The sequence below is a fragment of the Acipenser ruthenus genome, chromosome 47 (assembly GCF_902713425.1).
Source record: "Acipenser ruthenus chromosome 47, fAciRut3.2 maternal haplotype, whole genome shotgun sequence".
NCBI classification, from domain to species: domain Eukaryota; kingdom Metazoa; phylum Chordata; class Actinopteri; order Acipenseriformes; family Acipenseridae; genus Acipenser; species Acipenser ruthenus.
Genome location: NC_081235.1, coordinates 6418950 through 6435117, shown reverse-complemented (window position 1 = coordinate 6435117; position 16168 = coordinate 6418950). Strand labels below are relative to the sequence as shown.

The 16168-nt window shown below is 39.5% G+C and overlaps 1 protein-coding gene across 1 annotated transcript in view; it reads right to left on the bottom strand.

Moving 5' to 3' along the window:
• The window catches only part of LOC131721046 (insulin receptor-like), an 88269-nt gene extending 72423 nt beyond the window's left edge, over positions 1-15846 (bottom strand). Inside the window, exon 1 of the mRNA XM_059014064.1 lies at positions 14380-15846. Within this exon, the coding sequence (XP_058870047.1) occupies positions 14380-14458 (79 nt within the window). The 5' untranslated portion in view covers positions 14459-15846. The remainder of the gene's footprint in view (positions 1-14379) is intronic.
• Between the last annotated feature and the right edge of the window lie 322 nt (positions 15847-16168).

The following is a 16168-nucleotide window of genomic DNA, read 5'->3' as shown; positions in this document are numbered from 1 at the left end:
TAACCACATAGGGATCATCACTTGAGTCTTCACTGTGGAGTATCATACAAAACATACAGGGTGTCCCGTTACCCAGGCATCACACACACACACACACAACTGTTAGTCAATTAGCTGGTATGAAATGTCTTTAAGCAAAGTGGGAACAAATGCAGATCACGGTGACGTGTGGTGCAATTCATCACCAGGTCGCTGATGCCTGATTTGACAGAGCACCCTAATCGGTGTGATAGATGAAGCCTGCCTGTGTAAACCTCCATTCGGCTCAGCACAGAAGCAGAAGTAAAATAATGAAATAAACTTGAAATGTAACACTAGTTCCTTGTTTGGTAACTGTATCTCATGGACCTAGCGGTTCCATTTCCTTTTACGCGGATTTGCACGCGACATGAACGCGCATTCCAAGGACCTCCACCCACGTGTGCATGCATTGCACACCTACCCCCTGAGCACACGCAAGACCTTGCAGTCCCCCGAAAGACTGACGATCGCGATGCTGTGCTCAAACAAGTGCCACCAGGCCGTCCTGCTGTGTTCTGCACTTTGTTGTTCACTCCTTGTTGGATCAGCAGGGATTCCGGGATGCAATTTGAATTCTGAAAGCCCTATCCCTGCAGTGTACAAAAACTGGGACAGGACCGACAAGCGCAGGTGTGTTATGCAGTTTGATTTTGTTATTTGATATTTCTTTTAAGTTACTATAAGGACAGCGGCCCCTGCAATTAACACGGGCTCCCTGCCTCAGTACCTGTTCTACAGGTTGATGTTTCAGTTTATTCAGCAGCCCCTTTATCAGTACTACAGTTACTGCGGCTGCCTGACGTGTACATTATCATTTGTTCTCCTTTCTGCGTTATATTGTTGGGATTTTTTTCCCCCTCTAACTATTGCCTTCAAAAGGCTGCTCCATTGCTGTCTCTAAGGTTAATTTCTCTCATTTTGTGTCAGTCTGGTGATCCAAGCCACATCACGAATGGAGGTATTAGCCGCAAAAACCTGACTTTTACAGCATTTCTTTCATGCATAAAAAAACCAGAAAAATTTAATCTGATTAAATTTCAATGTAACAATTACTAGTACAGTACATGTGTATCTACTGTAGTGCCTTGCAAAAAAAGTTGAGAAGTTATTCATTGCACAACCAAAAAGTTGCATGGAAAACTAAATCCAACTGGTGTAAATAGCAATTAAATGTGGTGATGCATGTAAGCAGTCAATTGATTTTAAATCTTACTGTACAGAATTCAAAGCAAATAATTACAGTACAGAAAGTAAAGGTGCATTGGAATCAATCCGCTGTACAGCGTTGCATAAGCAGAGAGGGAAGTGGTTAATATTCTGTATGATGGATGACATCTTCTCCATTGTTGCTAAAGTAATTAAAAACCTTCATGGGATACACAACTTCCTTGTGAAATCTATAACTGGCAGGAGATTTAGTTCCAGTCTATTGATTTTCTACTTTCTAACCAACTTCCTTTTCTTTTTCAGGTGTGAAATGTCTTTAAGCAAAGAGGAACAGGTTCAGATGACTGATGTGTGGTGCAAGTAGTCAACAGGTTTTGGCTCCCGACTTAACAGAGTATCCTAATCGGCATAATAACTTTTTTTTTTTTTTTTGTGACACAAATTAAATGGATCCAATAATATTCACGGTATTAATAGTTTCTTTCTCACACCACAGCAAGCAAACCTTGACATTTCAACCCAGCGGTCCTCATTGACGACAAAGCCTTGATCTTTCTGTGCCATTTAGAAAGTGAAGTCACAATTAAACACTGCGTGGCGTTGACACTTGAAAGCCACACTTGTTTTGCTGTTTGTTTTTGCACTTCCCTGCCTCCCTGCTCCGTGCACGTCCGAGGGGCGCGTGCTGCTCGACAGAGAGAACTTGCATCGGTAATTAAAGCAGCAGCTCCCTGGAGGTGTGCTGTGGCTCCCAGTGCCGGCTCTGGATCAGCAGTATCCCAGCTGGAGGTTCCTGTTTTCCCATCTCTTGAGATTTCCAGCGCTGTGCTCCTCACACAGAGCAACATCCCCCTACCAGGCTGCACCAGGGTCCGGGCAATCCCAGCGGCAGGCAAGCAGGCAGGCTTTTACGCACTGCAGTCCGGCTGGCTCAGGGCTTTGATTCAGCCTTTGTATTGGATGCAATTACAGCAGAACAAGCAAACCTGCCTGCCTCCCCACTGCGAAAGCATTTTGATCTGCTCCTTAGCTGGTGGGAAAAGCTCAAACTTACTGTAGTGAAGGGCACCATTCTCCTCTTGCTGTTCAGACATGCTACAAACTAACAGCAGCAGCATAGAGCTAGGATGCCAAGCCTACAGTAGCTACTGCAATTACCACAGCATGACGTGAATCGGTTTGGCTGCCCCAGCCGATGAACAACCCTGGATAACACTCCAGTTTTAGTATGTTAATTAGTTTGTTCTAAATCACTACAGTGTCCTCCAACGCTTTAATATCCTTTAATTCTGAAACAAGATTACAAATGAATTTGCTTTCAGTGCTTGTTAGCCAACCGATGCCATGGCAACCATAACCGAACACAGGCATGTTTTAATTTCTCACATCTGCCCCCGTCCCATTGAATTTAATCAATCGTAAATTGCATCCAATAAAAAAATAAACAAACAAATAAAAGAACTAGAAACATGATCATCATCAGTCATAGGTGCGTCAATCTATTATTCCGAGTTACAGGACATGCACTTTATAGGTCAACATTTTAAAAATCAACAGGATGTTATTATATAGTCAAGGATGCTTCTGATATAATTAATCAAATGACAAACTGTCCTTTCTATAAAACTGCATGGAAATTAAAAAGGGGGAAAAAAAGCGATTACTTATTTACTTTAACAAACACACACACACACGTTGCGCAACCTTTCTGATTCGAAACCGCATTAGGAATGTTTGAACCCAGCAGCAAAAACATCTAAAACAGAACGCAGAGCGCAGAAGAGATTTTAATACCAATGTAATTACTGTGATGGAAGCAGGAAAAACAACCTGGAAAGCATGCACAGCCGCTCAAAGGATTAGCAGTGTATATATGCAGTAAGGTCAGACAGTCTCTCTCTCACACAAGCTCGTGTTTGTGCTCCTAGTAAAGCCGAACACACAGTTTGCTGGTGTTTTCCATCAATACCAAGGTCCCTCGGCTCACTGCACGACTTGTTTTTTCGGGACACAGCAGCCGTCAGCAGATAACGTTTAAAACAAATTTAAGCAACAGAAGCAGAAACGTAATTGCGTTAACAAATTTGAGAGACAGTGAGATTAAAGAGTTTTATTATTATTATTATTATTGAAATGACATGGTCAGAGATCACAGTACGGGAGGGAATAGAGACCAGTGAATTCGCTCCTTTTCTAACCAATACCAACCCCTTTCCTGGGGATTGAAATTTGTCTCGACTGGAATGACCCACTACTGGCTGTACAGAGAAATGTCCGATTCTGAAACGAGAGCACGAAGCCACTGACTTACAGTACAGTATAGCGGCGCCCAGTCCTGGACTTTGGACCAGGGCCAGATTAGCTGAGCGCAGAGGAGCAAGATGGGGAAAAAAAAGGCATTTTAATGGGGTGTTTGTCTGCTCCGGAGACCACCAGTCCAGACTCTGTTGATCAAAACTTTCCGCCTGCCCACAGCACAGCTCTCCCAGCCAGCCTCCCTCTCATGGTCAGATATTAATACAGAACCACGCTTACTTTTTTTTTTTTTTAATAATTTTTTTCCCCAACCCCTGTCCTCTCTTCTCTCCAAACTTATTTGGTTTGCGTGAAAAAACGCTTTGTTTATTCTTACATAAAGGATGCACTATGTATGGCAAGCGACAATAATCACCTAAGAATTATTTTCAGGGTAATAACACGGCCCACTGCGCCCTTTAACATGATGTGTGTAACATACAGTATTATTTATAGTTCAGGGTAATGAGACATTCACAATATAACTGTCTATGCAAATGCCCACTGCGGACAGGGTTCAGATCCCTCCCGTCCCCACTGGGGACTGGGTTCAGATCCTTCCAGTCCCCACTGCGGACAGGGTTCAGATCCCTGACCAGTAACTGAAACTGGTGTAAACATTGCATGACCATGACAAATTCTTACTATTTAAGCCTGCCTTTTAATCAAACGAGATGCACATTTTCATGGGTTTCAGATACATATCCCTCAGACAATAACTACAGCTACAGCAATAAACCGGGATTCTAGTATGATGAAGACTAACTGCCCTGATCATTGCTCTAGCACGATGAGACTATTGCTGAATATTTTGATTTGGTGATCCTGGTGCCAACTGAGAAGATGTGGCATGGAATGATCCTAAAAGAAAAAAAAAAATAAACCTCAGCAGACCAATGTGCTAGCCAATGTCAAGTTCATTTCTTATAGCTTTCTCTCAATCGTGCAACATTGCCCCCCCCACACACACACACACACACACACACACACACACGCTATACCTTTAAAGACCTCCAACGGCACAGAAGGTGGCGGCTGGCTATATGTTGAAGCCCTTTGAAGCTGCGCCGCTTAACATAAAGGCTGAAAAGTGCGGTTTTTATAATTAACAATAGATTTAGTGTTTCGGCAACAGTGATTTAAACCATGGTTAAATTATCTCTCTGGAGCTCCGCCAAGCACAGCGAGAGCCACAGTTTTGGCAGCCGCGTCGCTGCAGTATTTTGACTAGTTTCTGAATTTTTTATTTTTTATTTTTAGGAACTCGCCACTAAAAACACACAGAAACTACTGGTTTTATCTACACAAACATTTCTTTAAAAAAAAAAAAACACACACACACACACACACACACACACTCACACTCACACTCAGAACCTTTTTCACTTTAGAATGTTCTGAACAGAATCGTGTGTTACAGCTTAAGCCAACCTATGAATAGAAACTGCACTATATACAAATCAAACAGAAGGCACTTAAATCTACAGGAAAGATAAATAAGACTGCTATAAAAATAGCAGCGACTGTACTGTATAGCAAAACATTTCAAGGCAATCGGAGCTTCATTTATCATTTTTTTTTTTTTTTTTTTTTTACAGAAGATGCACATTAATGTTGATGTTAGAAGAAACATTTCCCAACACTTGGCGTCCGACACTTTTGACTTGCTGTATAATTCAATAACATCAGTAAATAGCGAATCGAAAGTTAAATCTGTAAAGCGTTCTCCTTAATAACTTGAACATCGTAATAACTCATTTTAATAAGTTCTAGGAGGAGTCAAGGCTGCCAGCCTGTTTCATCATACGAGCACAGATGAACTCCTTTGCAAAAGCCAACCGCCATGGGATTTCAATAAAAACAAAGATTATTATTATTATTATTATTATTATTTATTTCTTAGCAGACGCCCTTATCCAGGGCGACTTACAATTGTTACAAGATATCACATTATACATTATTTCACATTATACAGATATCACATTATTCTTACATACAATTACCCATTTATACAGTTGGGTTTTTACTGGAGCAATCTAGGTAAAGTACCTTGCTCAAAGGTACAACAGCAGTGTCCCCCACTGGGGATTGAACCCACAACCCTCCGGTCAAGAGTCCAGAGCCCTAACCACTACACCACACTGCTGAAATAATCACCTGGGTACGCCTTCATTAACACAGCACCCCACACACCCAACATACGTGCTCCTATTGAAATGAAAACTGATAGACAATGCCCACCTACAGCAAGGCTCTTCACAGCTTTGCAAAGTTTGTGCTGTAGTAGTGTGTGCCAGTCAGGGAGAGGAGATGAACAAGCCTGCCACACTCCATGCTGCACCTATGAACCAGCCTTGATAAAGTGCACAGCATTAGAACCGCAAACCTTCTATATGAACAGTCAATGCTGCAGCGTCCACGAGCACGATCAACTCCACACCAACTCGAATTAATAGCATCTCTCTCTAGATAGCTTTCAATGCAAGATGCTCACGCGCCTTTATTTTCGGTGACTATTTGATATGAAAAACTGAAAAAGGCCTTAATGTTTGCAAGATCGGAGATTACTCCAAGCAACACTTTCCACTTGCAAAGTGGACCACCCAGACATTTGTCTGTTAACCGGTCTCCAAACAGGAGGATATACAGATAGATAAATAACCCTGGAGACGTGAAAACATGCAGACGCCTTCACTGTGCGCAGCACCTTTGATTTCAGGGCAGTGCAAAATATTTTACAAAAGCAGGTATTGCATTGATGGTTACTCCTTGGGATGTTGACACTCCATGCAGAATCACACCTGTATCAAGCGTACTCCCAGTTTTTGCATCGTACAGTATGTTACCCAACTCTAAACCCATGCCCTCGCCACCGTCTTCAATCAGCCAAAGCTAGCCCTGCTCACAGACAGTTCAGCACTGAAGCCAGCACTGATCCGTGTAGATTAGCAAGTCTACCCTGAAAGACTGAAACTAAAGATAGCGATGAGGTGACCCAGTGTCTCTGTGGAACAATAAACATTTGAGAAACCTTAGAAGGGAACACATGATTCAGTCTTGGTCACAGACCAGCTTTCTGAAGTTTTTAAAATACATTCTTGAAATGATTTTAAATGGACATGCTTATAGGAGGGCATTCAGCTGCATGTGGGCCACCAACTGAATAAGAAAGTCATCATGAACAAGGGTCACAATACCTTCATGCCATAACAGTAATTTTATTTGTTTGTTGGATTTTAAAATGTTCATATAGAAAAGGATCGTCCTACAGATTCAAGTTCCTTGTAGTTTTACCCACCCAAGACTTTAAAAAGTGACTGCAATAAACAATAAGAGAAAGAGGAACAAAATATATATTTTGAGCCCATAGAATACAGCCTAACAAACAAATGCACCTTTCTTGATATTGACAAAACTTAACATACGTGTAACTTTTTTTATTCCTTTACTTAAATATTCTAAAAGAAAACACACGCACGCACACACACACGAAGATATTTATCAATGCCCCTGGTTGACGCCAGTAATCACACAGCGTTCTCTGCCCAAGTGGAAATAAATGAAACCAGAGCACGGACGCATTCACCCTAAGGGGGAAGCCCAGGAGAGAGGAACGAGGAGAGGGACTCAACAGCAACGTCATACCGAAACAACCAGGCCTTCCTGGCAACACCAGAAACAGAGCCATTAACAACGCCATACAAATCACACAGTCTTGAAATATGACGGATTGGAGCTGTCGCTGTGTCTGCACAGTGATCCGATATTTCATTAACTACATTATTATTATTTTTTTTTTTTTAAAGGTTAGATCACAGAATCTACTGCTTGCCGTTCCAACAGAAAACTACACGTCTTTTAAAAACCAACAGAACACAGCTCACAAAACTGATTTCTACTGGGGCACAGTACGTCAACCTATTAGAAATGTAATTCAGATAGAAATGGTCCACTTTTCTTGATAAGGGAGAAACGCTCTTAAATTACCAAGGTGTCAGACGCACTCGTGCTAACTGACTTTTTCATCCACGCTGGGATCCAAATATCTGTGATGTTTGAGGACTTCGGTACAATTATTTTTCTATGTGTACTTCTATCAGACCCTTATCAACACTTCACCAGAAGCAATCTTCCTCCTAGATTACAACTCCGAGAAAATAACCAGATTTGTACGGTGTCTGACGTGCGTATACTGGTGTTGGACATTGCTTGGTACAAATGTTAAAATATAACAAATTCATTTTAATATATATTTTTTTAAAGAATTACTTAGAAAGGCTTATGACAACAGGAGAAACTTTCTCTAAATCACAATGCAGTTCAAAATCACAGTAAGAAGAATGAAAGCATATCTCTGGATACATGTCTTATAATATGGTTGCATTCAGTTTCGTGAATAACCCGACTCATTCCATAAATAAGCCATATTTGCTGAACCTATTGATAATTAACTTAAACATGTCACCCCATGTGTATTAAGATGATTTTTACATTTTGACTGTGAGGTTGCCCAATTTGTGGAACTGCCCATAACTTTTTGCTCTTATCTGAATTTGATCTTATCTACTGATTTTACTGTACTTTATAACTGCTCTTCTCTGTAATGTTATATTCTATAATGTGATTTTTTGTAATGATACTTTGTATTGTAATATTTTGTAACAACTGTAAGTCGCCCTTCTGCTAAGAAATAAATAAATAATAACAATAATAATCAATTTAATTATCATTACATGCACGCTTAAAGCATTCCTTGATGGCTCTGTACTAAACAGGGTTTCAAACCCGAGAGATGAAAAGTCTACTATCCAGCCCAATAGTAAGGGTTTGTTTTTTTTAAGCTCTGGCTACCCAAGTTAATTCACTGGTACTATAAAATCTTGCTGAATGCTCAGAGCAAATTCTTAACAGCATGCCGGTCATACCAACAGAAAACAAACTAAAAATGAACCCAGCAAACCGTAGGTGGTCCCTGCAGTTTATGTTCTCCAGGCTAAATAAAAAATTGTTGCAGCTTCCAAAAAGCTTGCCGTACAGTATTGGTACTGTAGGTGTTGGACATCGTGTTATTTTAGCAACTGGGACGCCTCCTTCGACCATACACTAGGTGTTTAGGATTCGACTAGGTGTTTAGGATTTTCAGCAGGACACACACACACACACACACACACATATATATACGTTAGAGTCTGAGGCTCAATTAAACACAGCTCCATGCTGAGAAGGGCGAGTTGAAAAGGGCACTCCGGCAGATAAAGACCTCTTCAGGAAACACTTGAGGAAGAGAACACAATGGCAGTCTTCCTTCACAGCACATACCACGTCACCTCCTCACAACTGCAGCTCCCCGCGCATTTGAAGATTGCCAAGATATCCTTTCAGGAAACACACAGACACGCTTCTTCACAGCAGCGCGTTTGTGCTGCGCTCGCCTCACAGACCTGAACCGGCTCGCACCCACTTCTCAACAGTGCGTACGTTTGTTTCTCATAAATGTACTTAGACATGTATCTCTGTATGACACTTCTACAGTGTGATACGCTACACTGCTTGCAGTATCTAGATCAGTAGTTGCTTCTTAATTAAAACACCCCCAGTTCTGCCCCCACCATTGACTTTATTCTCAATAAACTTTTTTTTCAAAGAATCACTTCTGATTAGAATTTATACTTGCCAGTTAATTTTTTTTTTTTTTTTTTTTTTTTTTTAAATCAACTTGAAAGATCCCATTTGTTAAGATTAAAAAGCAGGGTCCTGTTCACACCGACTCACAGCTGGGGGGTTTCACCCATGTCAGCCAAAACTGAGGTGCAATCTCCAGTGGGGTCTCCCTCGTTCTGAAGGTCACCACAAGGTCCCCGGAGCCTGGAGCTGCAGCTTTAAGCTGCCATGAATACAAGGCTATTCCAGTGTAATAATGACACACAGACAGACCTCTCTCAGTTTAGCAGTGACTGATTATAGTATTAAAGTGTAATAAACTGTCATTTCCCATTAGAGTTTCATTTCAGGGAGGATCGCTGACTCTAATGATCAAATGTTCTTTTAAGGTTCAGATAAATACTGCAAGAATTTGAATATTATTCTTAATTATTACTTACTAGGAAAAAAAAATAGTGTCATATTTTCATTGTATAACGGCTGGAGGAAAATCAAGCCTTGCACCTGATCAAGTTTCCCTTCAATAGTAGAGAGATAACCTGTACCCACTTCCATACAGCAGAATGTGTTTTTAATTTCAGACAGCAGTGTAATACATGAGTGCATTGTCAGGGAGGGTTACAGTTCTGTAGAGTATGGTTATAATGTACATCTTAAAATTAGGGATTTGAATCTGGACATAATTAAAATTCGAGCAAACAATCTTCCAAAAACACATTCAGTTAAACAAGAACGTTTCCATTAAAACTTCAGCAAATAATACCAATTCAGTAAAACGCATTTATAATTAAGAGAAGTTTTATATAAAATCGATTTAATATTAGTTTGAGCAGTGAATAAAACGGTCCCCTGATCACATTTCCACTTGCTGTGTGGGATTCTAAAGGAGGAATGGGGCTTGGAAAATCAAAATGGTGAAGTAAGGCTGGATTTTGCTCACACTGCAGTGTCAGCGTGGTGGTGAACGCAAGCAAGGCCTTCTGAACGGCCATTCCATTCCCCTTGAATCGTCTGGATCACACACAGGCCGAGAGGAGGGACAAGAAGGGGGCCCATTCTCAACCGTTGCACAACCTGTTTTTGTCTGCTCTCAATCCATAGGCGGGCTCAACTGCGTTTTGTTTTTTTTTCATATCTCAATTCAAGGTAACCTGAACGCAGTCTCAAGGACGCGTGTTTTTTTTTTTTTTTTTTGTTTAACAAACTCATCACAGTGAAAAAAAATACATATCTATCAAAAGAAAAAAAAAACTGCTACAGCTTAAAAAGCGTACTGGACTTCAAAGCTGAAGCCGCTGGTCTTATTTTTGTACTGCGTTTCTTCACCGCAGGAATACAGCTCAGAGTTTTATCTTTAATTTGCTGAGGCTTCATCATTTCAGTAAAGACAAAAAAGGAGCGATGCAACACACGAACGACAGAATTACTGCACGAAAATAACCAGCCCCAATTTTGCTGTGCTTATCTCATGCGTAGACGACGCCTAGAAGTCTTCACACCTACACTATATAAATAACCCTTTTTACCCTGGATGTGCATGCGGTCCATATTGGGTACATGCTGGCTATGTCTTGGAAGAAGGGCTAAACTGCAGTCTGTGTGCCAAAACTTTTACATCGTCCCTTAAATACCTGTCAAACACACAAAGGCATGTCCCTGCCAACTCCGCTTTACCACAGTAACATTTTTCTGCACAGTAAAAAAAGGACTCTTACAAACGCGTTGCCTCTCGCACAGTTCCAGTTGCCTCTGTGGAAGTACAGCTTGGTGACCAGCATGCATTGCCAGGGATAAGGCAATCCTGAGCCCTGTTAATACGATCATGCTTTCATCAGTTCTGTGGTAACTGGCAGGATAAAGCCAGCTTGTCACTCTTTTCTCATTCAAACACAGGGTTACTTGCAAGCGATACCTCCCAGTACAGTAGAATAAGTGGCTCTGGTTGATGTGTTTTTTTTTTCACCAGCAGTGGGAAGCAGCTGACTTGTTTACCCACAAATTACAGTGTCAGTGATCACTTGGTTCAAGTTTATAAAGCGCTCAAACCTTTCAACTGCAGTGTGATTGCTATAAACACAAGAGACACCTTGTTCCTAATCTACAGTACAAAAAGCTCAGGGATTGCAAAGCCTGCTGAGTCACACCAATAATATTGACGCACAAGTACAAAAGACTTTATTTTTATCCTTCCATTGTATAACCCATTCATGACAAACAAATATACATATTTAGAGTCCAAAGGACACCATAGAGAAGATCTTTTAATACTTGTATCAATATAAAATAATAGATATCAAGTCTCCTTATAGAATAAGTTTACATACACTTCTTGTGGTCTCCGGTATAATGATATTTGCCAAACCCGTCCGTAGTGTCTGCTATTCATGGACATGGAGGGTATTGATGCTGCTGTACACCAATGAAGATATAGGGTTTGCATTCTTCCAGTGGGGAGAGAAGTAGTCCCCGATGAGAAACTGGTCTCCTTTGTTCTCTAGGTTGTGCCCAGGATCGTCACACCTCCATCTTCTAGTGTCTCTGACAGCTTCTCAGTCGTTAACAGGGTTTGGGGATGGGGTTTTTTTTTTGCTAGAAAGTGGATACATAATTAATATTCTAACCAAGCCATGCAAAACTTGTCCTCAGGCAGAGAAGGGATCTGTTGTTTTTGAAAAGGTGCTAAAACTCAGAGAACCCTGAAAAGGTGCCAATGTGTTTCAACACTGCAGCTAATTGCAATAACAAGCCATGGATTATTTCACTGTGCACACCCGGAAAAAGCAGCCAAGGTGTCACTTGTAAATAAATCACAGTTGCCTTCATTGTACACAACCTCTGGGGAAACAGAATCTCTGAATGTTTTTAAAGATCAGCACTATTTTGTTGTTATATCTGAGTCCCTATTACGAGTTTAATAAGACAAACCGGAGCTTGTCACCTACACTCCGTGGATAATCAAGCGTGTGGTAAAACTTGGAAAAGGTGAAACTGCGACGCAAGACAGCAGCTACCTATCCCAATCTTTAATGAATGGTTTGCACAGACATGAACGAAACAGTGTAACATTTCCGCAAGGAATTTAAATAAAATGGTTCATGAAACCGCTCTAGATTCATCACATGCCAGATGAACTTAGTTTCAATTTGTAAGCACTTTAGCTGTTCCATGCCAAAAAAAAAATTAAAAAAATAAAGTGTAACGCACACTGTAATACTGCAGAGCTGCGCTCCACAGCTACGGCTGGCTGCACATCAACACTGCATTCATGGTAACGGGTCTCTACTTTCAAAAGACTTTATATTAAAACTTTGAGACCAACAATTTAACCATCACTTTTTCTATATGGGACATTTTTTCCCTGGCAATAGGAATGTGTGTGTGTGTGCGAGTAATATATAATATATATATATATATATAACAAAGACACACACACACGTAATTTGTCCTGAACATTTCTTAATGTAAAATCCGCATGCAAGTATTGATCACAAACATACTTCCATCTAAAGAGAGGCTTATTGGTGTTAACTGGTATGACTGGAGACTGGGGGGTCAGGAAATGGGAATGTTATTAACATAGCACGTTTAGGGTGATGTCAAGTTTGATAAGATTTTTTTTTTTTTTTTTTTTTAAACAGAAGAAACAAAAAAATAAAAGGTTAAAGGTTCAATCTAAATCTGCCACCTGTCTCTTCGTGGACTGCCAGCTGCTTGTTTTATTGATCGGTATAATTTTCCTAACTGCGCAATCAACAGCCAGAACAATCAATCAAATACAATAGCTAAATAAATGCATACGTCATGTAAAGGCATTTGATGTGGGGTTTTTTCTGCTTATAAGAGATTATATATATATATAAAATTTTCCCCCCCATGTCAACCTTTTTCACCAGCAATATCTGCGTAGCATCTTCACTTCAAGACTGTTATTATTATTATTATTATTATTTATTTCTTAGCAGACGCCCTTATCCAGGGCGACTTACAATCGCAAGCAAATACAAATACATTCAAGTGTTACAATATAAGTCATACAATGTTACGACTGCCCTCAGCTTGTTTTTTTTTTTCTTCTGTTTTTAAAACTGAAACAACTTTGGTGGCATCTCTCCTTTCGAATAACGCGCTCACGGTACCTAATATGATTATGAATCTATTCTAGGGAGTCTAAAATCCATTCGGTTACTTCGACTCATTTCTGTCCAAAGAGCAATCGTTGTTTTGTTTTGTTTTTGTATATACCAATATATCAGTCGATGTCTGTGTCGAATCATTACACTTTAGCATAAACCGTTATAGCATAATTCGTTTATGACAGAAATACCCAAACCAGAAACGAAAAGTATAGTAGCTTCAACACAGCTACTACGACTACTAGCCTACTTACTACTGGTTAAATTAGGGTAATGGTTGCAAGCTATGTAAAACCCCTTATATGGCTGTGTTGATCACTGTGTCGACAACAATATAATATTAAGATGACTACTATCAAAATGTGGACAATTGACGTTTTCTGCCAAATGTATATACATTTGAAAACAACGTCATATCAGCATTAAAGATAAATACACACGTCTACACATTTAAAAACATTACACATGGATAAATACTACGGTATCATGTTAAACTAATAGTAAACAACTGGAATACAGCTTTCGGATGTACAGTAATTCTGCGTGTTTTTGTGGTTACAAATCACATTAAGTATGTTTACATTCCTTATAAAACGTTAAGAGGCCTGTACGTCAGTCCGAATCCCGCAACTTCCAGTTTAGTTTCGCGGTAAATACACCACCCTCGCTAGGCAACGCACGCTAATCTATCCAGCAGGCTGACGTCTATACATTAGGCCTCAGAGGATTTACTCATTTTACAACCATAAAAACAAATTGTTCTAGAACATTAATTTAACGCAAAACTGTAATTCTTAACACAAACAAGAAACGTGTTTCATGGATTATTTTTTAATGCACACGAGTATTCAAAAATACCGTTTCATTTTTACCGTAAAATTTCACGATAAACATTCGGTATTAAAATCAAACATTAGGTATTAAAAAAGTTTTCCATAGTAGCTTAAATTCATTCTAAACAACACACTCCGTGTAAAAGTCCTTACATGGTTAAAACGTTTAAAATGTAAAATAAATAAATAAAAATAAACCAAATGTATATATTAAAAGTTGATCAACAACAGCAATCGTCACGTTAAAGCGAGTTAATTGTGTTACTTACTTTCCCCATCTGTTTGACCGGAGTTGCTTAAAACGTAGAATAAAGTGACCAAAACAAGCGCTGAAATCTTCAGCCGCATCCTGGCCCCAATAGGTTTCTTTAATCCAAAAACGTGGAAAATTAATAACTCCAAAAAGGTGTTTTAAAAAACAAACTAATATTCTTGCGAATATGCTGTATTTTAAAACAAAAATAAATCAGAAATCACCCCACCAAAAAGGGGTGGGTTGGGGAAAGGCACAACTTGTTTAATAAAAACAATATATAGCCTATAAATATATATTTTATTTATTTATTTATTTTTTCAGATTAAATTCACACTATTTTAAGTCATCTTGGTTTTTGAGGACGATAAGGCAAAACCAGTGTTTCATTTTTAAAATTGCAAAGTGATTGTGGATTTTTCTTCAGATTTCTCTCTTGAAGTTTGTTTGAGAAAATCCTCCTAGACTCGAGAAAAAAAAAAACGAATCCCACACTACCAACTGTTCTTAGTCAGGAGGTCCGAAAGGGGTGGCAAATCCCTGTATTTTCTCCAGAATATATTCTAGTTGTGTTAACCAAGCCTCAGAAGCTTCTGCTGCGGGCAAATTAGTCACAAACAAGAAAAAAAAAACTATTTAAAAATGTTTTAGTCTCCTATTCCACACGGAATAGTTCAACTTTTTCATAAAATTTTCATTAGTTGCTGTGTGTGTTTTCTGATTTCAAATCTTTGTAACATTCTGCTGTACTTCTTGTGCTCGTAAAGCCTCATAAAACTGTATCCACTAGCTACTGTTCTTTTATAGTAACACAGTTATTTTCCCACGACACTTGATTTTTTTTCTCAATTTCCTTATCAAGGGGAAATCATTGTGCTAAAACGTCCCTTAAAAACACAACCCATCCCATCAATCGTCAGGAAATCATTCGTTTAAAAAAAAAAAAAATCTTAGATTGCTTTTCCCTTTTCATTAAAAAAAAAGTCCTTCCTTTTTTTAATGTTTCCTTTTCAACTCCTTGGCTATTTTCCCAAATAGATTGTTTTAAAAAAAAAAAAAAAACACCAGAAAACAATGGAAATTTGCAATCCTTTTTCACAAAACAAATAAAACCATTGCAGTAGTTGCTCCCACCACAGTGGTTGAAAGTGTGAGAAAAAAAAAAAATACAAACAGAAATGATATTTCTCCTTTTTGTTTGGATATATATCCGAATCCAGGCGGTCTCCTCTCAATGGTTGTTTTTATGAGAAAATACTGCGAGACGCGGAACAGCAAGATAAACAAGCCTTGAGGATTTGCAAAAAGATTAAAACTTGTATGTTTTCCCCCCCTTGTCCGCTGTACCTCACTCAGTCTCACTCTGTATCTTTTTGCCAGTAAACAAGAGCGGCCAGTCAGCTGGGGTTGGAAAGGAAAGATACAAAACACGGATTGGAGTCCTCCCTGAAAATCGGAGTCAGGATAGACACAGGCTCGGAACAACAGCGTGAATGTGAATTTGGAACGTGCACATCAACCACTACTTAACCTGAATGTATTAGATTTATGTTCAATACAACTAAATTGCACCGTGGGAAAAAAAAACAGAAGTTAAGTTCATCAATGCATTATTTAGTTAAATATAAATATCGTGAACCTTTTTGAAGAGCACGGTGCTCCCTCTGCAAGGATTTCCTTCTGACCTCAAGGGTATTAAAGGGAATTCCATGCAGGTAATTGAGCATCTAAAAGACCCCTACCTGTCTGTGCTCATCAAACTCCCCCACTGCACACTGACACGAGAGGCGCTTTCTGGCTGGTTT